The 26,089-nt window shown below is 45.7% G+C and overlaps 1 protein-coding gene across 2 annotated transcripts in view; it reads right to left on the bottom strand.

Moving 5' to 3' along the window:
• PUM3 (pumilio RNA binding family member 3) overlaps positions 1 to 26,089 on the bottom strand; it is a 320,840-nt gene that overhangs the window by 249,905 nt on the left and 44,846 nt on the right. For both annotated transcript variants that reach the window (XM_086961213.1, XM_086961214.1), the window contains exon 3: positions 3,815 to 4,012. In XM_086961213.1, coding sequence (XP_086817339.1) covers positions 3,815 to 4,012 — 198 coding nt within the window. The remainder of the gene's footprint in view (positions 1 to 3,814; positions 4,013 to 26,089) is intronic.

The following is a 26,089-nucleotide window of genomic DNA, read 5'->3' as shown; positions in this document are numbered from 1 at the left end:
TTACACACTGCAACCCTCGTGTGCTGCTTTTTCTCATCTGCATGATTGCCAAAGATGTGACACAAAAGTGAAGGCTGAAAATATTTTGTTACGAATCTGGTTTGAGACTTGTAAGACAAAACCTGGAAGACAGTCTTAATGCCGGACCCCAGGAGTAACCATGCCCTGCAAAGTCAAAGGAATTTAAGTCTGAAATAGCGACATGTTACGATACCAATAGACTTTCATTAAGGGCTTCTTGAATATGATGATGCTAGTCCCAGAGAAGTCATTTGCAAACCTTTGCTTGATTTTCAACAGTGGCCTCTTATCAGCCAGTAGCACCATTGTGCTTGCTGCTTTTCATGGCTTTAGCTCTGCAGCCACACATCTTCCTGCCAACAAAGTGCAGCCTCAAATTCTTATTCGAACAAGAGCAAGAGCAAATGAAATTGTTTTTCTTATGACTGCTGCACACTCTGCAGGATGTTATGACATCTTGTATCTTTTTTGTGAGCCACTATGATGCAGATCCACTGAATACATATAGACAGAAATCGCCATAACATGCTCATAGAGACCTACAACTATTGGCAAAATACATCCCATGGTCTTGTGATGTGTCTATAAACAGCATAGCATCACGAGACAGGGCAGGCAGACTCCTTGGCATTTCACTCTGTCTCGGCGAATGCTCTCAGGCTGCATCAATTTTGTGAAGTCTTAGAGCTCCCTTATATTGTGGCAATCTGGGACTTCAATGTGCAACGTCATGGGGTGATTGATCTCCTTGGTGTTGGAGTCCTGTGTCCGCAGTTCTCTGGCATGGGCTCCCTTGAAGGCGAAGGCTACAGCAAACACAATATCTAGATTGTGGGTCCAGCTGCTGTCAATAGCTTTGGAGACACTGAAGGCCTCAACGAGGCATTCCTTGATGTTGAATATGTAGTCTTTAATGTTGTGCCTGGTTCTTGATGTCCACTCTGTTCTTGATAGGCATTACATAGTTATACTTCTTCTCAATGTCAATCACTCCAACTGTTAATCACAGAGTAGATATTTTTCGTACAAGTGTCTGCTTCTGGCTCTACCACGGTGTGTGTTTAGCAGCACTAACCCCAACTCCACTTCACCAATTTCCTTTAGTCTTCTGACATATTCCACCCTTGCTCACAGTCACACTCCCTGTTGGCTGCCCAGAGTCCTTTAAGCTCGGTTTTGTTAATGAAAAAACTTCTAAAAAAATATACAAACCAGCGTATCTGGCAGAGCACACATAAAACAACGGGTTTTCCTAGCTTTTATTTCTCTTAATAGTAAGTAAGTAATTTAGTATATGCTCAGTTAATAAAAACCATTGCATAAAATACACTGATACAAAGTATTAAAGTTTGAGAAATGATAAGTCATTATACAATTCTTGATGTGACAAGCAAATGAGATGCAGGGATCACGATTGCTTTTGTAAATTCATCCAGAAAGCACTCCATAGGTAGTGCTAGTGCTTTTTAGTTCATCTGGATGATTTGGTAGTCAGATAGAGTTTACTCATTTGCATGATTGCTTAGTGCACAGTAGAACCACCATATTAAAACATCTCCAAATTCATAAAACCATAAATTGACTTTAGATGAAGCCCTGTTGTATCAAAACAGCAGAATATAAAATTATCTAAAATCCTTAGACGTGAGCCAGAGGTTACAGATAACTGTGTTAATTGTTTGTTAGAACCTGCAATGACCAAATTATCCATTAAAACTGTTATATGGTTCATTTTGAGAAGAGCTGAGACAAGGGCTTATGTCCACAAGGCTGCTTGGTGCTGGTGTTTAGCTTTCTTCCCGCTGCACCCATGAGTCGTGTCAGTGAAGAGGCCGTATTCCTTAGCCCTTATCCCCTTCGAGTCTCATGACGAGCTGAGCTCGTCATGAGCCACGGTGCTCATGTGCTCATGACTAGCTGAGCTCGTCATGACCGTTAGAACGCTCGCATGCTGGGCAAATTCCCCTGCTGTGCGAGCATTCTAAAGAAACGGGTGTGGTCATGAGCACACGACCACCGTGGCTCATGACGAGCTGAGCATGGGGGCGCTGTGCGCGCCCCCCGCCCCCCCAGCACAGCAGGGGAATTTGCCCAGTTGTGAAGGGGATAAAGTCATAAAGCCATAATTTGAGGCTGTTGTGTATAGAATCAACCAAACAAAGAGTTGTCTGTATTGAGGCCTATGGCCAAATGCCATGGATTGCAGTTCATTACATGCTTTAAATCAAGCTGGCAAATGTAATTCATTTTGTATGGGGCAGAGGCCGGGGATTTATGCCCATTGGGCTACGTGCTGACTGTTACCTTTGTTCCTGCTGCGCCCATGTATGGAACCAGGCAGCAAGCTGGCTTGATATTGCCTCCTTCAAAGCAAGCTTTAACTGCCTGCCTGCATGTTCTTATCTGTTTTCATTTCAGGGCAGGTTTTAGTATGGTTCTTCGTTCCCTAGCTAAACTCCTACATATGCACAATAGGTGTAGAACTTCCTTTTTTGCCTTGTTGCATAATCTGCACAATGTAGATGACTGTGTCCGTTTCCATGGGGCAGATGCAGCATTGATGGCAAATTGTCCAGCCTCCAATGCAGATATTTTTCCTTTTTTACTCTAGTAAAACTAGCACCAGAGTATGGTGGGGGGAGTATCTAGAATAGCTCTGGATAACGAACCATACGCGTTCCCTTTCTTTTAATGCAGTTTTGTCCTCCATGTGGGACAGCATTTTTACAATTTTTTACCAGCTCTTTAAAGCTTTTGTGGGTCCCAAAGGTATCCCAAGGGATTTCTAGGGTCAAGCAGTCCATTCCATCTTGTAAGTGAGTCATGGCTGCGCTTTCTTTTTTCTGCTTTAGCTCGTTCCAAAGGTATGCGTTTAATGTCCCAGGGTCCGCACCCTTTATTTTGTGCCAGCATTTGACGTAAGCACCCTTGCGTGCTATTTGTTGCTTTTGTAGGATGAATTCGGATCTTATTTGTGCCGGTTATGTGTTTCTCCTAATAGAGGAACACTATACTAACAGTGACTATACATGTAAGAAGAGTACAAATCTTTAAAAAAAAAAAACAGAAAACATGAGGAAAAAGTCCTGTTTTGAAAGACCAGAAAAAGTTGTTTTTTTTAAATAATTTAATTTGAACAAGTATTCCGGTCTGGACAAAAAAAAAACAGATGTTTGGGCTTAGTACTTCAGATTCTGAATCAAAAGAGACAGAAACAACTTAAGTATTTGCCAGTACAAGGCATGGTGACATACATGTGGTGCTGGCAAGGGACCGAATCAAGTTTAATGAAACTGCTGCCTAGGTAGCTTCAGTGTGATCATTTCCTTTTATGCTTATTCCTAAATATTGGTAAAAAAAAAGGGTTTATCAGCTTCTTGCAATAACGATCAAAAAAAAATTAATCAGCTTATTTCAAAATAAAAAAACAAAATTGCATTCAGTCAATGTAACCTTCTGAAAGGCACTAATCAAAATATTTTTTTTGCAATTTCATCACATGGGTGAAATTTTTCCTGCAGTTACAAGACCGGAACCTCCACGGGCTGCCAGCTGGATCACACAGATGAGTCAGGAAACACAAGGAAGTAAACATGTGGCGTTGTACAGTACAAATTCTAAGGGTCTTTCTGCTAATCTTTTTATTGCTTGAATAATGCACATAACCTCTCTGGCGTCATACTGCGAGTAGAGTTATCACAGAGAAGAAAAATATAAACGGATGCGGCAAATCACTTGTGCATGGTCTTTATTGCTCCAAGAGAAGAGCACATGTATCAAAGATTACACTCACCTCCGTCTTTATCACCTTGATCCAGTTTTCTTTTCTTTGTGAATTTTTGGTTCTGTGGTTTGCTCTTAGCAGAAAATTGTTTGAAAGCAGCTTTTCCGCCAGCTTTCTCAGGCTTTTTGCTTCCTTTTTCAAATTTCTGAGACTTGAACGTTCTATTATCACCAGCTTTCGCCTGATCTCTTTTTGGAGGACCAGAGTCTATTGCAAAAAATATAAAACATAATTACAAGGGTCAAAACTATATTTAAAAAAACTGGCATTTTCAGTCTTTCAACAAGTAAAATAAAAACACGAAGCTAACTTTTTTCAGTCAATGATTTGTATGCAAGGAAAAAGCAAATTATCTACAGACGTACAAAGACATAAATGTACATAACTTGTCCAAAAACAGAATAGTGAGTGCTAGTTATCTGTGATTTTTCATCTCCCTCACACAACACATTTAAATGACAATTTATCTTGATTTTTGTAAATTTCTGGCAGACGTTTTTTGTTTATTTTGATAAAGAGCAGTATAATTGGTGAACTAGGAATAACTTTAAATATCACTGGAAATCTAAAGAACATGTAGGAAGAATAAACCACATAAAGCACACACCATTAGGATCCTGTAACATTATCACGGTCCCATTCATAATGGGAACATGGACAAATATGAATGGTACTTTGCAGCTGTCTGCACAAGTAAAGCAAACGCATCAAAAGCTACAGAAGCTAGCACCAAGCAAAACATTTTGTCAGGATAAAATAGCCTCCAGATCAAGTTTTAGAATATATACACGAACCACCAAAATGATCTTTGACTACCTAAAAGCTGTTTTGTAAAAAGTATACAAAAGCATGAAACAGGCCTGGAAGGCCCCCACCCTGGTGGAAGGCCCTCATAATCACAGATGTATAGCAATATGATATCTGCAGGGGTAGAGGGTTTTATATTAGGAGGGTGGAGGGGATACGGTTAAAATAGGAGGAAAACGGAGGACTTTGACAGGGAGATGTGACTATGTACTGACTTGCTTCTAAGGTAATAGAGGGTAGTTTGGTCAGGGCAGTACAACATGTGGAGTGGAGTGGAGAGTAGCAACATCATATACGGCGGATAACAGCCTATAAGTTATGTACATAGCGATTCTGTGAAGATGAAGAGGTCTTTATGACTTATACTTTACTGCCTTTTGTATCGCATTTGCTTGCTACGCATGGCATAGCTGTTCGTCATGACTATAGATAGTTGCATTGTTAAAACTAAAAACAATAAAAATATTTTTTTAAAGAATTCATAAAAATCTTGGGTTTCATTTAATTTTTCTCCACAGACTCAAATGTTTGATTTTATAAACACTTTGGTGTCATGACCTGCTATGCATGGGAGCACTTACAGGAAATGGTAACACCTTAAACTGGACTTCTTTGACACTGCTGGGGGCCACGACAGACTACAGCGTCCAGATTTTTTTTGCTGGTGAGGAAGAGGAAGCGGAGGCCACTAGCGGTACCTGGGAGCACCTTTGATTACCACAGCATGAGAAGCGTCCCGGAGGAGACCAGGCCAAGAGCAGGACCGTCTGCGTCCATCAGAGCCAGAAGAGGCTGGGCCACTCCTCCTGGACCTGGATTAACCCCTGTAACAGTGAGTGAAGGCTGTAAGCAAATGAGATTTACTGAGCCGTGACCCACTTTTTAGCCCTGGGCATTTGAACACTAGTGGACAGAATGGGTAAGATAATACTAGCCAGTTCTAAAACTCCAATGGGTTTTACACACATTTCTAGTGAGGGTGGTTGGTATGAGTACTGAAGCAGAAACGAGACTATCGCTGGATTTCAATGATCAGCTAACTGTACCAGTAGATTCCGTACTAAATGAACAAAGCTCCACTTTAATTAATTGAATATTGCTTAGATCCATTTGGCCTGTGCGTTAAAAGGAAAACATGGCCTAGGTGTATGGAAACTGCGCAGAGTGATCTAGCCTCGACCTCCAGGGCAATGTGCCAGGCAAATCAAAGGGGGGTCTGACTGTGATGTCCGTTCTCTTGACACGTTAAAGGTTTTGATTACTGACAGCACTTGTCCCAAGAGTTGAGCATATAGGAGCCCTAGAAGAGGAAATTGCTAAAATCGGTGGAGGATAGAACTAAAAGTGACTTTACGCTAGAGTGTAATTTAAAATACAGCACCCCCATGGGATACTTACTTTGGCATAGCCTCGCCTCCTCCGAATGAACCTAAATCGGAGGTCTGTAATGCCATAGGCTACATGGGTTCTGGCCTTTAACACAGTAAGCTTCGGTGGTAGCAGCAAGCCTGCTCAGACCAACACATGCACTAAGAGCAAGTCTTGGCCAGAAAACCAGGATCCTTCTGATAGTCCATCATTAAAGGGGACAGCAACATGGTTATTCATTTGCCACCGGAAGCCTGCCCATATGTTATGTTGGCAATTGTGCCCCAGCTGGTGCCAGCAGTCAGAGTCTACGGCACAGTTCTAAAATAAGGCGCGTCACAGGTTACCGAAAATATATATTTTAACATGACTGATTACAAAAACATTTTTTATGTAAGAAGGGTAGGCTGGATTATGGCCCAATGACCAAAACCTTTGGTGGGAACTATGTGATTATTAACTCTAGACATCCCGCTCTAGCTCCATAAATTAGCCCTCTATCACTTGGCTATTTTAATAAACATCTAGTGCTTGCAATGGTCCCAATGCAGCCATGTTGCTCATCAATTGCTAGGAGTCAGCCTCAAGATCTTATATTGAAGGGGAACCGCTTTTCCATGTTATCTGGATTAAATGATACAGACTGACAATATGTGCACAATGCAGCTCCTAAGAGATGACCCTATGGAATTAGTAACTTCACCTGGGTTCTAAGCAATCTGGTCAGATTTTTAGTTTTACTTATTGCAACATAGCATTGAAAAGTGCTAACGAAGACTGGTTGGACTTTGTTAAGAAATTTGAAGTTATCAAGTTCCAAGAAACCTGGGACACAAACGCAAGTGTGTGTGTGTGGTGTCTTTTATAGTTTTTAGGTCATTTTTAGATAAAAACCTAGCAGACAGCACAACTGCTTTGTTTGCCAACAACATCTTGGGGACATCCAGAAAGCTTCCCTAGGAATGCATTCAGTCCATTGCTTAGCACTGGCTTTGTGGTTTGTAACTCACATATGCTTGCTATTTGCTGGCTCTATTTGTTTTAGGCTGTTCAGCTTGAGTTCGTCCATTTCATTACCCAAATCCCATTTACTGTATTCTTCCACCACTGCTCGACATTAGTAAACATTCCTTTAAATATGGTTATTATCTTTTCACATTTGCTGTGCATTCAAGGGCAGAGGTCAAATGGCAGACCCTGTCTACCTAGGGAGCTTGGTGTTTACTTTTCTTTCTCTGACTTCAAAGTGAGAAGACTACAATGGGTGTTTTTTTAGCACACAACAAAATGCAAATGTCTGTAAATTAATTGTGTAGATATGTCAGAATACATCAGAACTAGAAAAGCACAAATGAAGCACATTTTATGTAATTCTGAAGTGTGGTGGAAACAAACATTTCAATACGATCAAAACAAACACAATATACTAAGTGATTACATTTCCACACATTGTTTGTGTGCTGTATACTGCATATCTGAGCAAATGTTATGGTTATTTCAATTGAAGACGTGTTGTCTCGAATGTCAGTATGCTACCGCACCATGCATACTTCACTTTACCCACTCCATTCTACTCTGCACCACTCCACTCAATGCCAATGCACTCTACTATGCACCACTCCATTCACACCACCACTCCACTCTCTGCCACCCCATTCTACTCTACTCTGTACCCCTCCAGTGCACTCTATGCCAATCCACTCTCCTCCACTCTGCTGTGTACCACTCCACTCTGTACCACTCTGTGCCAATCCACTCTAATCTACTCCGCTCTACACTACCGTGCACCACTACACTCAAACAATCTACTCTAAGCCACTGGATTCAGCTCCACTACACTGTACTGTGCACCAATCACCTCTACGCTATTTCTCTTAAAACCAATGCACTCTATGCCACTGCACTCTATGCCCTCTATTCTACTCTGCAGCACTGTACTCTACACCACTGCTCTCAACACTCTACACCACTACACTATAGGCCAATGCACTCTATGCTACTTTACTATACAACTCTGCACTCTACAGTCTACTCTGCAACACTGCACACTATGCCCCACCACTCCACCCTACTCTACACCACTCCACGCAATTCTACTCCGCAACATTCCACTTTCCGCCACTCTTTTCTACGCCGCTGCACTCTATTCTACGCCGCTGTACTTAATGCTAATGAACTCTACATCACTTATCTCAAAATCAATACTCTGTGCCACTGCACTCTATGCCAATCTAATCTGCACAACTGCAATTTAAGCCACTATACTCTGCACCATTCTAATTCATTGCCCTCTACACCACCCTACTCCGCTACACCACACGCCACTCTACTTGGACCACTCTATGCAACTGCACTCTATGCCATTTTATTCGGAACCACTGCACTCATATACTCAACACCATTTTACTGAAAACCAATGCACTCTATGCTACTGCACGCTACCTCACTCAACACTATTACACACTACGTCACTGCGCTCTATGCCACTCTATTCTACTCTGCGTCACTGTACTCTACACCACTGCTCGCTGCACCCCTCTATGCCAATGAACTATATGCCACTGCACTCTACAACAATCTACTCTGCAAGACTGCACTCTCCACCACTGAACTCAAAGCCACTCTACTCATTACCACTGCACCCTACACCATTGTGCTCTACGTCACTCAATTCAACTCTACAACCGCTATATTCTACACCACTGCTTTCTGCGCAACTGCACTCTATTCTGCACCACTCAACTCTATGCCACTCTACTGCAGTATATACCACTACACTCTACGCTACTAGACTCCGCATTACTCCATGCCCCTCTAATCTATTCTGCACCACTGCACTCTACACCGCACCACTGCACTCTACCCTTTTTCTCTCTCTCTGAAACAATCTAATCTAATCTACGCCAATCTACCCTAGACCACTGTACTTTACGCCACTTCACTCTAGGCCACTCTATGACACCACTCTAGGATACTCCACTCTATGAAGCTCTACTCCATTAAACTCTACGCCACTCTACAAACAACTTCACTCTATAACCATCTACACAACTCCATCTATGCCACTCCATGCCACTTCACTCTGCTATACAACATTCTACTGTATGCCATTCCACTCTATGATAATTTACTCCACAACACTCTAAACAACACACTTCGCTCAACTATAAACCATTCTCTTTTGCCCCACTAACTTTTAGCCATGCTGAACAGCAGTGACACGGGTGTACAACACGGCTAAAACATATTGGCAAAGCCAGTGGCTCTTGCATAGGCAAGACATATTGGCTTTGCCAATGCTTGTTGTAACCCAGCGATCCATTCAGCCACGGGAAAACTGAGGTGAGGGTTGAATTGGGTTCTTATATAGCGTAAACTGCCACCCTATGGGTATCCTGGCGCTCAGACTTGAATAAGACCAACATAAACGTAGACCAGAGTAACAGCAGGGACAGGGCTAGAGATCAGTCCTGGGGAAGAGCCAAGTTTTCAGACTCTTTCTAAACTCAGCCAGGGAGTTGGCTTGTCTGATGTTCTGAGGCAGCTCGTTCCATAAATGAGTGGCTGCCACACTGAAAGCCCCCCCCCCCATCCTGGAGCGCCCAACTCTGGCGATTGTCAGCAGCTTTGCGCAGGAGGAACGGAGCTGCATCTTGGGATTGTACCAGGTGAACTTCTCTTGCAATGGGACTGGGCCTGAGTCGTGTACTGCTCTGTAAACAATGCAGAGTGATTTGAAATGAACCCTTTCCTTAATAGGCAACCAGTGAAGGTCTCTCAGAGCAGAGGTTGTAGAGGACCAGCGATGCCTATTTAGCACCATCTTTGCCGCCATGGACTGGACTCTCTGCAACCCCTGAAAGATGTATTGCGGTGCTCCTAGATACAGGGAGTTGCAGTAGTCCAGCCTGCTCAGCACTATATTCTTCACTACAAGGGAGCTCGAGTACTTGGGGAGTGGCGGAAGAATCTATCGTAGCATGCGCATCAAAGAGAAGCACACGCTAACAGATATGTTGGCCTGCGACTCCATTTGGAGGTTACCATCTACCAGAACCCCCAGATTAGGCACAGTATTAACTGGAACCAGAGGCTCCTCCTCAGGAGTGTGCCTGAACTCCAGAGGTAGATGTTGGGGCAATCTGGCCGTGGGGCAGTATACCACCTTTGTTTTCCCCCCATTGAATTGTAGTGAATTTCTTCTAAGCCATCCAGCAGTCTGACGCATACACTCCTGGAACGTATCCATGGATATTGCTTGTTTCCCCTCATGGGAAAACACCAGTTGAGTGTCGTCAGCGTAGTTGACCAAGTCAATGCCAAAAGACTTAATGGGGAACAGGGGCTGTAAATAGATATTAAAAAGAATAGGGCTGATCGCAGAGCCCTGCGGTACCCCACCAGGATGTACTGGAGACTTGCTGGAGGTGAACGGTGTCATGGTCACCACCTGTTGTCTTCCTGATAGGTAGGACTGTAGCCACTGTAGGGGCCGTCCTGTCACCCCTATCCCCTCCAGTCTTTCCACCAGTGCTGTATGGCTCACCGTATCGAATGCGGCTAACATATCTAGCAATACCAGGATGTTATCATTCCCATTGTCAGCTCGCATTCGTAGTTTCGCCAATACAGTTGCCAGAGCTGTGCGAAACCCAAATTGGTCCCTGTCCAACAGATGGTTATCTTCCAGATAGCATGAAAGACTTTTGCTAACTGCTTTTTCCAAGATTTTAATTGGATAGTGCAAAAGGGAGATGGGTCTAAAGTTCGCTGGTGTCTTAGGGTCTAATGAGGTTTTTTTAACAGAGGTGTCACTACTGCCTGCTTCCACGCCTCCGGGACTACTCCTGCTTCCAGGGATTGGCTGCAGATCTGTCGCAGCCAAGGAAAAGTTTCTTGACCAATAGTTTTCCAGATTTTGTGTGGGAGGGGGTCAAGAGGGGAGCCCGAGGACACACTGTTAGCCAGGTTATTGAAAGAGTCATCCGTGAAGACTTGAAAGTTATCCAAGGAGATATTCACCCGGGACGCTTCAACCGGCCTCTGGATAAAATGATCCTGGTCACTATTATTGTTCGGGTAAAGATCTCCAACAATTTTAGCAATTTTGTCTTCAAGTTGAGCAGCAATCTCAATGCACAGTTCCTGCGATGCAGCTACCTTATTGCTCATACAGGTAGGACTGGAGAGGCCTTTAAAGATTTTAAAAAGAGCTTTGGTGCTGTTAGAAGCTTGTAAGATAGAGTTGGCATAAAAGTCTGATTTAGACTTTGCAATTAACTCCTTATATTTAGCCTGAACTAATTTCAGTTCTTTCTTGTCTAGGTCTAAATAATTCTTCCTCCATTTTCTATCGGCTTTCTTGCATGACAGACGCAGTGATTTCAATTCCTCATTGTACCAGGAGGCTGAAGCTTTCTTCCTATTTTTAAGACTTTTAACTGGGATTATCGGGTCTAAAGTGCTGGTTATATGGTTACAAAATACTTGGTAATTCTACTCTATAGAGATGGAGGGGTAAAAACATTTAAATTCGTAAAAATCTGCGGAGTCTTGTTTTTTCCTAATTTAGCCCACTCTCTTCCCCTCCGGTAGGTCACGGGACAGTCATTATTATCCTCAAATCTGAGTGCCTTGATGTTAAAGTGGACTAGATAGTAATCGGTAAAGCTTTGTGGCAGTATGTCTATCACCTCTGTCTCGGTCTGTATGGCAAACAACTGATCTAGGTTATGCCCCCCATGAGGAGTAGGTTGTTGAACCAATTGATGTAAATTGAGGTTCGAACAGGTGTTCCCCAAACCTCTCAAATGACTGCCCAGACTTCCGTTATCCCATGAAATAAAATCTCCCATTATAACCGTTCTAGAGTGGGTTAGGGTCAAGTTAGTAATGATGTCCAAAAGTGCTAGAAAATGGGTATCTTGTCCTGGGGGTCTATAACAGATCATTCCTGTAAGTAGCCTACTTCTGGCCTCCTGCAGTGAAAAGCCCAGGATTTTGATCCCTTTGACATCGTCTATCTTTAGCGGTGCAAAATTTCATTTCTCCTTAAAAATCACCCCAACCTCTCCTCCCCTCCCCTCCCCACAGGCCTTGGTTTGTGAAAGACTTTATACCCTTCTGGGCAAGCAAATCCCATTTCTACAGTGGGGTCTGCACTAGTCAATGTCTAAGTTAAGAAGAGGACATCCAGATCCATATCTTCTATCATGAGGAATACCTTGCAATGGTGTTTTACTAAGGGTCTGCTGTTGATCAGACCGCAGTTCAAGGGCTTTTTATCACGGCCCGCAGCAGATGAACAGTGATAGGGTCCCCTACCTTCTCTCTTACCTACTTTAAGCAACTGTTCCCTTGAGTAAGTTGTCCGACCCTGTTCTCCGTCGGAACATGCAGCGTGGCTGGCACAGAGCGCGTCCGGGCGCAGACGGGCTTGCCATCGGCGCACCCCCGCTGCACATGCACGCTGCACACTTGCCCGTCATAAATAGGCAGGCAAATGCAGTTAGCCAGACACTAGAGCACGATCGAAAATGGCGCTCACTAAGGAACAGCTAACCTCCAATCCCCACACCCAAGAAAGCGCTAGTGTCGGATCGAGGAGCCTTAAGGGGACTTGAATCCTGCTAAGCAGCGGGTGAGCTGAGAGATTTTAAGTGCAAGTAAACAGACTTTTTTTAAAATTATTTAATGTCACAGGGTATAAAGTAAAAACAAATTGTTTAAATCTAAAATAACAGATCGCCGATTTTCACAGGTAGCAATACCCTGCCCCAGCTTCCCCACAAACAAATGATCAGCGTGAAAGCGGTCAGTAAGAGTCTGGGTTGGCTATTTTAGTGCGCTCGTCTCACCTGGTTAGGGCATTTCTAATTCCACTCAAACACCTATTGACTATATATTTATATCACAGTCCCAGCATTCCTTTATTACTCGGGGGAGTGGTGGGCTCCCTTTGCCAAGTGGCTATAGCAACCAAAATCTTAACAGTTTAGTCCTAGGAATGTCGGGACAGAAGACGTAAGCACCATTAAAGGGACTGACAAATATCATTATGGCGATAAAGGGCTAGGGCTTAAATGGTGGAATATTGATATAGAGGCCCTTTTCATTTATATAGTTCTGCAAAATAGGATGCCAATTATAGAACTTCCCGAGTTCTCGAATAGCCTTTTAATTGTAGAAACTTATGTTGTCTTAGGCAATAATATTCGGGACTCCCTTTAAGAAATGAGGAGGATCCAACGGAAATGTACCTGGTTGGTTCGATGACTCTGTAGGGTAAGTTATAGACTATGAAGGCTTGCTCTGAATAAAGTGCCCACGGATCGGGTAATTGTCACCGCTTGCAGAGGGTGTACAAGAGGGCTATAAAAGATATAAATAGGAATATTAAAAATGAACTGTGGGATAGCCTTGTGAATGCCCGTGAAGTTTAGAGTGCTGGAAGGTTCTGGCACATAGTTAATTCAGGGGACCTCTTAGCTATATCCCCAGACCAGTGGAGCATGCATTTGAAATCTATATCTCGTGCTAACATAGAGGGGGTCCATTTATGAAATGCAGGACCTCTCTTCCCCTCTTCACATCAGGTTTGATTATGAAAAGGTTTTTGCTGCAATAGTCCAAAGTCCGTCCAACAAAGCCCAGAGATGGGGTACTGATGGACCTGTATACAGTCAAGTCTACATTTTGGGGAACAGTTATCACAAATGCAGTAAACTCAGACATAAGCTCTGAGCTTCAGTCTACATGGCAGTCTGACTCATCATGCCATTGTACATGGAAAGGAGTAGACAGAATCCCAAATGTTACAGGCCCACCACCCTGCTGGACTAGATGGTTAAAATTGTAGGCCATAGATCAGAAAATTCTGGCCTGGATTCAGGCATATAACAATGTCACCAATGCAATATGGTTTTAGGGCGGGTTAGGTACCCAGAAAAAAATGCTTAACCTGATGTTGCTCATTAACAAGTAAACCGTTGGCGAAGGTGGTGTGTGCAATGGTGATGTATCTCTCCTTCACGGAGCTCAGTCCAGCTTTCGACTGGGTAAGTCGATCTAAACTCTGTGGGATCCCCATGGAGCAGGAATTGAAACATGATTTGGTAGACTTTCTACACGCTCTTCTGTCCGGCACAAGGGCATGTGCCAGGTATGGATGTGAGGGGAAGACTACGGATTAGTTAGAGATACATTGGGGAGTTAGGCAAGGTTGTGTGATGGCACTGGTTTTATCTGTTCTATATTAATGTCCTTAATAATTATTATAATCGAGCAGACACACGCCGACCATTAAAATCCTACTCCTCGCTGCATTATTGTATGCAGATGTTGCTATGCTGTGTCTCAGACACTCTCTGGTCTTGATGAACTGACTGATAACTTAGTCACCTATATGGATAGCTTAGATCTAGAAATAAATCGGACCAAAACTCATTACAGGGAGGTGGAGGTCTGCCCATCTAAAAGGAGACTTTTTCGATCAAGGGCAAGTCCATCAAGAAGGTGTACAGTTTTTCTTACCTGGGAGTGGAGAGGGACATTTCTTTCCTTAAGTAACTGGTCGCCATGCTTCTCAAACAGGTCTAGTAGGTTCCATCAAGTAATTGGGTCGCTCTTTAATTTGGCCACATGAGTTAGATTAAAGCCTATATCCAGCCTGATGAACAAGTTACTTTCCTTCGGTAGCGCTGTTTCTGGTAGATACAGTATCTGCCTGTGGATTCCTCAACTTGTGAATATCATCTTGCGTCAGCAACATTCGGAAATCCTTTTTTTTGTAGCTTCGCGCCGACGTCAGAGGCACGGCATCGCGCGTGACTCCGCTGACGTCACCGACACCATATTAGGCCCACGCCGGCGTGATGACGTTAGTTCCCCCCTTTTTCCGTGCCTTTGAGGCACACGGACGGACCGACAACCGTAGATATATACACAGTATACAATAGTCAAGATAACACACACAGTGTAAAGACAATGCAGTAATTAAAGTAGAATAAAACACTACTTTTGAGAATAACATATATACATTAAAACATTGCCATTATCTAAGGTATAGAAGAGTGGACAACGGGGAGGCGGTGGGCATGTGAGGAATCCACAGGCAGATACTGTATCTACCAGAAAAAGCGTTACCGAAGGCAAGTAACTTGTTCTTCTGATCGATACATCTGCCAGTGGATTCCTCACCTTGTGAATAGAGTCCCACAGCAGTCCCCACTCCCGGAGGAGGGTGTCCACTCTCCTATACCAGAAAATCCTGGAGGACAGAACGCCCAAAGTGTCCGTCCCTCCTCACCTCCGAATCCAAGCAGTAATGCTTCGCGAAAGTGTGGAGGGAGGCCCAAGTTGCCGCTCTACAAATATCCTCTACAGGCACACCCCTAGACAAAGCAGATGTTGAAGACTTTGCTCTAGTAGAATGAGCCCTTATACCCTCTGGAGGTTCCTTACCCGCCAGGGAGTAGCAGATCTTGATGCATAGTATGATCCATCTTGAAAGTATGCGCTTGTGCACAGCTTTTACTTTCTTGTAGCCAGCAAATCCAACAAAGAGCTGGTCATCCACCCTGAACTCTCTGGTTCTGTCCAGGTAGAAGCTCACCGCCCTCTTAGGATCCAGGCGATGAAGTCTCTCCTCCTCCTTGGAAGGGTGAGGGGGAGGATAGAAGGTAGGAAGGGTAATAGACTGTCCTAGATGGAAGGGAGTCACCACCTTAGGCAGAAAAGCAGCCGCGGTCCTAAGAACCATTCGTTCAGCATGAATGGTCAAGAATGGGGGCTTCGAACTAAGAGCTTGAATCTCACTTACCCTCCTTGCCGAGGTAATAGCAACCAGGAAAACCGTCTTAAAAGACAAAAGTCTCAAGGGTCACTTGTGCAAAGGTTCGAAAGGGGAACCCATCAGGAAAGTAAGCAATACATTTAAGTCCCATTGAGGCACAATAAAGGGAGTAGGAGGAAATTTATTTGTAAGGCCCTTTAAAAATCTTAAAACCACAGGAGATTTGAACAAGGACGGCTGATCCGGCAAACAAAGAAAAGCCGACAAAGCCGAAAGATAACCCTTGACAGTGGCAACAGCAAACCCTTGCTGCGTCAAAGAAAGAGCAAATTGTAGTATATCAGATAAACGAGCCTTCAATGGGTCAACAGATTTCTCTCCACACCAAGTGACAAATTTAGACCATCTGTATGAATAGATAGGTTTGGTGGAGTCACGCCTGGCCGATAGAATGACATCCACCACATCAGGTGGGAGAGAAAAAGAATTCAGGTTGCCCCGTTCAATCTCCAGGCATGAAGGTGTAAGGTCTGGAGGTGGGGGTGTAAAACCTGCCCCTCCATCTGAGAGAGGAGATCTGCCCTGAAAGGGAGACGGAGCGGCGGGCACGATGAGAGGTGGAGAAGATCTGTGTACCACACCCTTCTTGGCCAATCCAGGGCGACCAATATGACTTGGGCCCGGTCTTGGCGAATCTTCCTCAGAACCCGAGAAATCATGGGTATGGGAGGAAACGCAGAAAGGAGTCTTGAGTCCCAACTCAACTGAAACACGTCCCCCAAAGCTCCCTGCATCGGATACTGGAGACTGCAGAATGACGGGCAGTGAGCATTCTCGCGAGTGGCGAACAGGTCCACCTGAGGAGTTCCCCACGTCCGAAAGACGTGACGAACTACCTCCGGATGGAGCCTCCACTCGTGGTCGGCTGAGAACTGCCGACAGACTGTCTGCACGAACGTTCAGAACTCCGGCCAGATGATTTGCCATCAGACAAATCTGATGGTCCTGAACCCAGGACCAGAGACGCAGAGCCTCTCTGCAGAGACATTGCGACCCTACTCCTCCCTGTTTGTTGACATACCACATCGCAGTGGTGTTGTCCGTCAGGACTTGAACCGACCGACCGCGAAGGGAAGGGAGGAAGGCCTTGAGTGCCAAACGTATCGCCCGCAATTCCAGAAGGTTGATGTGAAGCAACCTTTCCTCTGGAGACCAAAGACCCTTGACCTCCAGATCCCCCAGATGAGCACCTCACCCTAGAGTGGATACATCCATTATCACCGTGGCCACAGCTGGAGGCAGTTGAAAGGGCTTCCCATGAGACAGGTTGCTTTCCACGCCCCACCAAGTCAGATCCGCTGCAGTTTCTCTGGAGATCCTCACAGACTCCCTGAGATCTCCGTTGTGTTGATACCACTGCCTGCGGAGGCACCACTGGAGTGCCTCATGTGCCAGTGTGCATTGTTGACCAACAGAATGCAGGAAGCCATCAGACAGAGCAGGCGAAGGACCTTCAGAACTGGAACGACCACTCCATTGAAAAATAAAGGAATCAACTCCTGTATGTCGCGAATCCTTTGAGGAGGAGGGAATGCACGACACACAGTTGTATCCAGTACCGCACCTATGAACAGGTTGCGTTGGGAGGGCACGAGGTGAGATTTGGGCACATTTATTGAAAAACCCAACCTGTACAACAACTGAGTTGTCACTTGAAGATGATGGAGCACCTTCCCTGGGGATTCTGCTTTGATCAGCCAATCGTCCAGATACGGGAATACCGGTATCCCTGATCTTCTGAGATGTGCCACCACCACAGCCATCACCTTGGTGAAGACTCAAGGCGCAGTAGTAAGACTAAATGGTAGTGCATCGGCCAATACCTCATTAAAATCCTTCCTGCTGTCCTCAGGAATTTTAGGAGCCAACAGCCGTACTGAGTCCATCAGGGCATGTATATATCTCCCCAAAAGGCAAGTGGCATTAGTCGATTTTAAAGCCATACTTGCTGAAGAGAAAGACTTTTTCGCAGTCTGATCCGGTTTCTTGGATTCCTTATCCCAAGGCACCTGAGAGAATGCACCCACAGTCTTTTTTGAACAGGCTGCCTGAATAACCAGACTTTCAGGCAGAGGATGAGAGGATAAAAATTCAGAATCCCCAGGTGCAACTCTATACCTCCTTGCAACACTTTTAGCCACTGCAGGAGCTGCAAGAGGCTTGCTCCAAACCTCCAAAATAGATTCAGTTAATGCTTCATTAAAGGGAAGCAACAGTTCGATAACAGAACTTGGGGAATGGAGGACCTCAGTCAAGAGATTGGATTTATATTCCACTGTAGGCAAAGTGGAATTTAAAAGTTCTGCAGCCTTCCTCATGACCATGTGGTATGGCGTAACATCCTTTGAAGGGGCATCAGGCACAGATGACTGCTCCCAATCAGGAGAAAGCTCCAAACCACTGGCTTCTCCTACATCTTCAAAACAGTCCTCCTGAAGCTCACCTTCTTCCATCTCAGCCTCAGCTTCTCTATATCTTTTCTCCTCTATAAGGCGCTGAGCATCCCTTCTGGATCTCTCTTTCAACAGCCGTGCCGTTGGATCCGTGAACGACTCCGACGGAGCCGGTATCGACGTCGAGATCGAATCCGAAGGCCCAGGACACCGTTCTCGAGGTTGACTTGGAGCCGGCTGTATCGGTGTCGACGACCTCGGCGGTGCCGAGTAATGCCAAGGCGGCGTCGGAGCCGGCATAAAAGGCATAAAGGGAGATGGAGCATAGGAGTGGGGAACTCCTAAATTATGCGCCAGAGGACCCATAGGACCCGAAAGTGCACCAGAGGGGTACAAAGGCATGGAATAGACACCATACCTAGCGTTTAAAAATGCAGTAGGGTCTTGACCTGGAGCTGGGAAAGGTGGGTAAGAACCCACAGACTGACACTTCAGAGGTTCCGGATTCTCCTCCTCTTCCACAGGTGGATGTGTCATAGACATCGAGCCCTCATTCAAAGGGACCTCTTCATCTTCCGGAGACGGCGCCTGAGATGAATTCGAAACCGGAGCCGGAGATTGATTCTGCGACTTCAAAGACGAAGCCTCACCTTCTGGATCCAAGACCTCTGGTGATGGAGACACTACATCCTTTCCATGTCTCTTCCTAGGCGACTTCGGTCTTGAGTCCGAATCCTTACCGGAGTGATGTCGAGATCCATGTCTTCGCTTCTTATGCTCTTTTTCGATTTCGAAGCATGATCGGATGACAACCTCGAAGGCGACTCCGTACGGGATCTTGACCTCGACCTTCTCGAACGCGATCTCAAAGTCTTCTTTTCTTTATTTCCTTTCAACTTCGCTACCAGAAGTTTAGTTTCCCTCTCACGAAGTGCCTTCGGGTTCATCTTCTTACACGAAGAACAGCCTTCGAAATCATGGTCCGAACTCAGGCACCAGATACAATCCTCGTGCGGGTCCGTGATCAACATCATTTAGCCGCACTCTCCACATGGCTTGAACCCGGTCTTCTTAGTCGACATCTTCAGCGAGTTAAAGAAGCAAGAAAACCGAGAAAACAGTAACAAAGTTACTAACAGCTACAGAGATTTCCCGAAACCGTTAGCGTTGACGCCGCGGAAAAAAGGGAACCGACGTCATCACGCCGGCGTGGGCCTATTATGGTGTCGTTGACGTCAGCGGAGTCACGCGCTATGCCGTGCCTCTGTGACGTCGGCGCGAAGCTATAAAAAAAAAGAATTTCCGAATGTTGCTGACGCAAGGGGATATTCACAAGGTGAGGAATCCACTGGCAGATGTATCTATCAGAAGGAAATGGGGGAGGGGGAGAGACAGAAGTCAAGAAATAGAATCTTTTACTGTTGTTTTAACTTGATTTTTGAAATTGTTTATGGTGGCTGCATTTTTAAATGGATAATGATGGACTATGCTGTATGTATTTTTATGGCTGATCATATCTCCCAAAGATAAAGATAAGATACTGGTAAACCCTGAAAACTATTTGTAATTCATCAGATAGACAAAATACAGGTGTGTATATATACACACATTTCAGTTTCAAGCTGCAGAGAACTGTGTTTTTAATGTCTCAAAAATATGCAAGTTACCCTGGAGCTCCGTAGTTGATCACAGATTTAGTTTAGTTAATTGGTACAGCTTTACATTGTCCGAGTGTGTGTGTACCTTAAATTTGCATGCAAATGAGCAGAGGACTCACACAAGCAAACAGTCAATATAAAAGGCATAATCTCACTAGTACCAGCAATTCAAACTGAAAAGTTGCCCTGGCCTCAGCCTGCACACCAACTATTAAACAACACTCCATCCAAATTTGCAGGCTTTTTACTCCCATGATTGCTGCAGTCTGCAGGCACAAGTTGAATCCCATCCCTTTTGTCACAGCTGTTTAAATGCATGCAAATGTGTCATCTCTAAATTTGCAAAAGCTTGTGTTTAGAAAAGGAGGTCCTGTTTCTTTAGTAATATTCCTTCTCCCTTGCTGAGCGTACTGGTTCAAATACTGAAAAAGTGGTACCTCTCTACCTTGTGCAGAAGTTCTTAGGATGCTGGCTAGGACAGAGCCAGTCAGGATGAAGGTGGCTGCGGAAGCCGTTATAATAGTCACTCAGTATGAGAGAAAGCACCCACGTACTTGCAGCTATTTGGCTTGAATAATAATGGTGGAAAAGTCTTTCCCACTGGAATGGAGTGACCATCCGTCTATGTTGCAGAGCAGGGGTCAGATCCTCGGGAACATACAGGGAAGATGCCACAGCGAATATAGGCAGGGGTTCCTGGACACTTTTGTATCGCTCTTAGGTAACCTGTGCTTGCTGTCCAAAGCGTGGTATGACTGGATCAGAGAAAGGGTTCTTCCACATTTCAAAAGCTTGTCTGACTACTTGGGGCTCAGTGGCCAGGGAAAGGTTTTGCTAGCGAGCCATGCTGCCCACAAAGGCTAAAATGCCCTCTTTTTCGGGCGGCTATAGCAGGGTCTCAATGGTCGGCACTTTCAAAGGTTTGGCTATAAAAGCACGAGTAACCAGGTCTGAGATGAGGGGGCTGTTAGCTGGTGTGCAAAGGCCTTCCGCATGGCTTGGTGAAGCTGTCCAGTACTGCTGTTATTGTTTTTCCAACTTAAACTTGCTTTTTCTAGGAATTAGTTCAATAATAAAGCAGGGTTACTGGAGAGGTAGGTGTGTGAGTGACTGAGAACAAAAGATGTTAATATCCATTTCAAACATCCCTGCCTGCATGAAACCAACTTTCTGCCGGAGCCCCGAAAACCTGTGTACCCCAGGGTGTAGGAGGTGCCCAGTATATTCCCTCTGCCTAGTCCAGGTTTCCCCTGTCCAATATAAAACTTGTGCATATACAATTGTCTGTGCTTTGGCCTCCTCACGAGGCATCAGAGGCAGTTTGAACGATCATTTTATACCTCAAGATTCCACAGGTATCATAGGCTGAAGTTGCGGTTGATAGCTAGCCCTAGCAGAAAAGGTACTGGTTGGTAATGACTGGATTTGTAACTCAGGTGGGTGCTCCCTTAACTGTGACAAATAGTCAGTAAATCCCTTTTTGTCTAATTTCTACAAAGCTTAAAAGTTCGGACACCGAAGCGTTGGGATCTAACCCTGGAGCCAGGGAGCAGCTGACCGGACAAATGCCATCAAGGCAGAGATGCAGGCTAGATTCTGCTCAATAGACGCAAGATTCAACACATTACCAAACCACTTAGATTGAATGGGGGAAGAATTAAATATCACGTCACTTGTCCTGATGGTGCGGAAGAACGTATATTGGGTCTGGAAGATGGCACTACCTCCCTCAATAAACGCCTGGACAAGATGGAGTGACTCTTCGAGGCGACTGCAGTTAAGAATGAAGACATCAATGCAAGATCGCTAAGAAATAACATTTGCATCATGGAGTCCATCAACCTGGGGCTGCCAGCCCAGTTTCTGGAACAGTTGCTTGTACAGTTATTTGATTGCCAAAGCTTCATGGACACCTTTGTGGTAGAAAAAGCACACAAATCATTGGCGCCCAAGCCGCCGCCTGGAACTTCTCCTTGCCCAATAATTGTCTGGTGAACTTTAGGGACACAGCGCTCGTTACAATATCATGGGTCTGTCACTTCTCTACATCCTGACATCACATTGACAGCGCTGGAGGCACAACGCAAATGTCAAGATTTCAAGGCTCTCTTTCACAACAATGGCCTCAAATATGTTATGTTATAACTGGCTAGGCTCCACTTGGAGTTAGACGGAAAGGCCTGGTTCTTTGATTCCCCTGCTGAAATGCTCTCCTTTTGTAAGAAACTGCGAACTGTGTTTCAGCGGATTTACACGACTTGCAGAGTATGGACCTCTTTCCTCCTGGTTGATGTGCTCATACCTGGCTTCTACATGGTGCTATTCTCGGATGATCAACTGCTGGGCAGGCTCTTATGCTCACTCTCACCATAATGTCTCAAATAGGACGATATTCTACATACCTGTAGGCATATATTGCATTACACCAGATGTTTATTCTTGTGGGCTCCACTTGCTGAAGCGTTGCCCACCCTAGTGTTGTATGCCATGCCATGCCTTGGGTGATTTTTGTTTTCTTGTAGGTTTTTTATGATTCACCAGACATTGTGGTGCCCTGAGCGGGTGGGGGGTGGTAGGTTTTTGTTTTACGTGGGGAGTGTTTTCTTCTTGCTCATTTAACACCCTTCTACACCGGAATATACATTCTACTCCGCGCCCCATGATATGTGGACATGCATGGATTACTGGCTCCTGTCAACTGTCGCTCTTTTTTGGTTGAGACACATGCAGCATCTACCTTGAATGTGGTCAGACTACTCCTCTGTGAAGCGGACTCAGAGTATCGCATTTAGTGGGAACTGAAGAGAAGATGGTGCTTCCCTATCACTGCTCTCCTGGATCCGGATCTTTCGAACAGAACTCAGGGACTCCATACTAGAGTATTTTGAATAAAAAAACTGCTCTGTTCTTCGTCATGCCACCCTGTGGAATGCCTTCAAGGCATACAATCGGGGAATATGTATTGTAAAACACGGCGTAGTTCTCTGAGACAATCTAAATAGTATCACACAGTTATAGGCCAAGTTGAGGGACCTTGACAAAGCCTATGCATTTAGACAAGACTGGGCCAAATTGCACCATTGTTTGACACTGATGGATGAGTTCTGCTCCCTGAGGGTGGGGGGGGTAGGGGGGGGGGGGGGGAGGAGAGGTAGGGGGGAGAGAGAGGGGGAGAGGGGAAGGGGGAGAGAGAGGGGGAGAGAGAGGGAGGGAGGGCTCTCTTTCCTAGGCAAGTATGCCTGGGCTGGCCTATATGGGGAAGGCGAGAGCCCGGGACGCACACTGGTGTGCCACCTTAGTCTGTCCAGTTCATACCAGAACTTCTCCTTGAAAATAGCATATGGGTCACCAAAATCGTTGACAATACTCATGCCCTACTCCATTACAATGACCAAATTGTACTTTACTAGACTCTAGGGGGGGGGGGGGGGGGGGGGGGGTGGATGGATTGGGGGGGGGGAAGAGGATGCTAGAGCGGACTATCTAGATGACGTTGCAATGGTGTGGTTACAGATGCACAGCACCAATTTCTGAGCGAGTCTATCTCTGCAGAGGAAATTGGACTACCCATTGATGCCCTGAGCGGCACGAAGACCCCTGGCCTTAATGGCCTAACAAGTATGGTTTATAAAGCAAATAAACATTCTCATACCCCACCTATTGGATATGTATGCTGAAGCTCTTGAAGGGGGCACTTTACCGTTCTCTCTGAGGGAAGCAGGGATCACTTGGATGTTGAAACCTAGCAAGGAGCCTTGGCTCTGAACATCGAACCGACCCCCCTATTTCTTAAACTTTGACAAAATTCTGGGCAAAGTAACTGCCACCCAATTGGCGTTGTTGATGGATCAGAATATCTTGCTTGTCCAGAATGAGTTTGTTCCCCACACATCCACTTCTTTTAACCCCTGCACAGTATTTGCAGTACTCCATAGGGTCACCAGAGCTGCCGGAGGCCATTGCACTACTCGACGTGGAAAAGGCCTTTGATTCTTTGGAATGGCCTTTTCTCCAGGCGACACTGAGGAAAAACGGCCTCCCTAAAGGCTTCATAGCCCTGCTTAGGTTTCTTTACTCCTAACTGGTGGCACGGTTTCGTGTCAATGGCTCACTTACGGACACATTCGCTGTTGCCTGGGGTACGACACAGGGTTGCCCCGTCTCAACTACTTTTTGGGTTTCGCCTGCCGAAGGCTGCGCTCTGCGCAGCTTTTCGGCGCAGGCGAAAGCCATTGATTTCAATAAGGACTTCAGGAACGTCCCCCGGCTCCCATTGGCTAGCTCCATAAATGGAGGCTAGCCATTGGGTGCCGGATCTGTCCATCAAGGCCGGACCAGATTCGGGGGCGTTCGAGAATTTTTCTCTTTTGGCCACGTCATGCGGTGGTGGGCGGGGCTTTTTTTTTGGCTCGTTGAGGTTTGTTTGGGCCATTTGGCGGCCGACCGCCGGCCGAGGAAGACCAGGTGAGTGGTTCCTTTCCTGTCCCCCTCCCGCTGTCCGTTCCTTTCCTGCCCCCCCCCACGTTCCTGCCCGCCCCCCCTCCCGTCCGTATGCCCGTTCCCATTTGTAAATGCTTGTTTATTTACTTTCTGAATAGTGCTGGTGATACGTAGGGTAAGGTCGTGTTTTTTTCCCCCCCGCCCCTGCTGTTCGTGTCCCCATGTCCCCCCTCCCCGCTGTTCGTGTCCCCGTAGGTGCTTGTTTCGTAATTCTTTCAGTCTTTGCTTCGGCCTGTAACGGAAGTGCAATTTTCCAATCCTTCATGCTCTCGCCTCCCCCTTATGACCCGGAACAGGAAGCAGAGAGAGGGCAGGGAGAGGCTGTAGGAGATAGCAGCTGACAGTTTCCTCAGCAAAGCCGTAAGTGGGGGTTCTGGGGGCCGCCCTGCTGTCCCAAGGGATAGCACACTGTCCTCCACCGGAGCGAAATAAATAAATACATACAGTTCAATTATACACCTTCAGCGAGCGCGGGGCTGCATGTCTGAGCGTGTCTCCGGGGAAGGGATGAGTATTTGTTACCCCCAGTCGCCCACCAGGCTCCACCGACAATATTGGTGTGAATTAAGCAATCTCAATGTGTGTCCGTCTGCCTCCCGCGCCTGACACCGAGGGCTCGGATGGCAAGACCCTCTGAACCCAGGCAAAGTTACTGTTATTCCTCCCGAGTCTGAGGGGCATGGTGCAAGTACCCTTAGAATCAGCCCCCCCCCCTTCATTCTGTAACGAGCCAGGGCAAGGATAGTCTGCCCCCCAAACATAGAAGTACTTCCCGATCTAGGTTGGGAAGTACATCCACCCCCATGGGTATCCGAGACGTTCCCATTGACCAGATGATTGGGATTTTACACGCATTGTACCTGGTCTAATATTGTGCGCCCCCCTACCCAGAGCCGTGAAGACTAAATTGTCTAGGCTTAGGCCTCTTATTTCTAATTAGTGACAATGTTTGGGAAAGGCATGCCTGCATGAAATATGGCGATTGATGGAGGCGTTGCAGTATACGAACCCTCCCATAATTGTGATTATTTGGGCAGTGGGTGGTGTGAGCAAACGTACACGTTTATTCGACATCCGTTATTTTAGGTGATTGCGTGTGGGTGGGGGCAGTGTCACATACCAGTCTCTATTCCTGGAAGGGGAGGGGGGGTACGGGTGCCATCAGTCCAGCCTCTCCTTCGTTAGTATGGGTGTTGGCAGAGGGCAGGGCTATCCGCCCGTCCATCTAGCTCCTTCGTAAGTGGGCTTATTTGCGTTACTGGCAAATGAGAACATTTCAGTTGTACATGTCTGATTGAAGTGGTCCTAATGGCATTCGTCAGAAAACCTTGTCCGTTTTTTTCCTTCTTGGCTATATCTCATGAAATTTCTCGTAATTAGTTTAGCTAAATATTTATTATAAATTAACTCATTCTTTTGGTATATCTCAATTATGCCTGGGGAAAGCTGGTTGGGCTTGGAGCAGGTATGCTAACGTTACAAAACAATTCCATTAGGTCCAGCTGATGTCTTTGATCTTTAAAATAAAGCAATCGTGGGAGGCAGTGACAAGCCATTCCAGATGATTCTGGATTTGTCATATTGCAGAGAGAGGCTGGACCATGCTGAATAGGTTGAGGGCAGGGATGCCTTAACGCGAGGAAAAATCATTTTTTGCCTTTCTCTGAGCAGGCGTGAGCTTATGAGGAGCCTGGGTCGTTCTCAT

The sequence above is a fragment of the Lissotriton vulgaris genome, chromosome 3_1 (assembly GCF_964263255.1).
Source record: "Lissotriton vulgaris chromosome 3_1, aLisVul1.2, whole genome shotgun sequence".
Classification (NCBI taxonomy): domain Eukaryota; kingdom Metazoa; phylum Chordata; class Amphibia; order Caudata; family Salamandridae; genus Lissotriton; species Lissotriton vulgaris.
The sequence above is the reverse complement of the archived record's forward strand: the minus strand, read 5'-3'. Positions and strand labels throughout refer to the sequence as shown.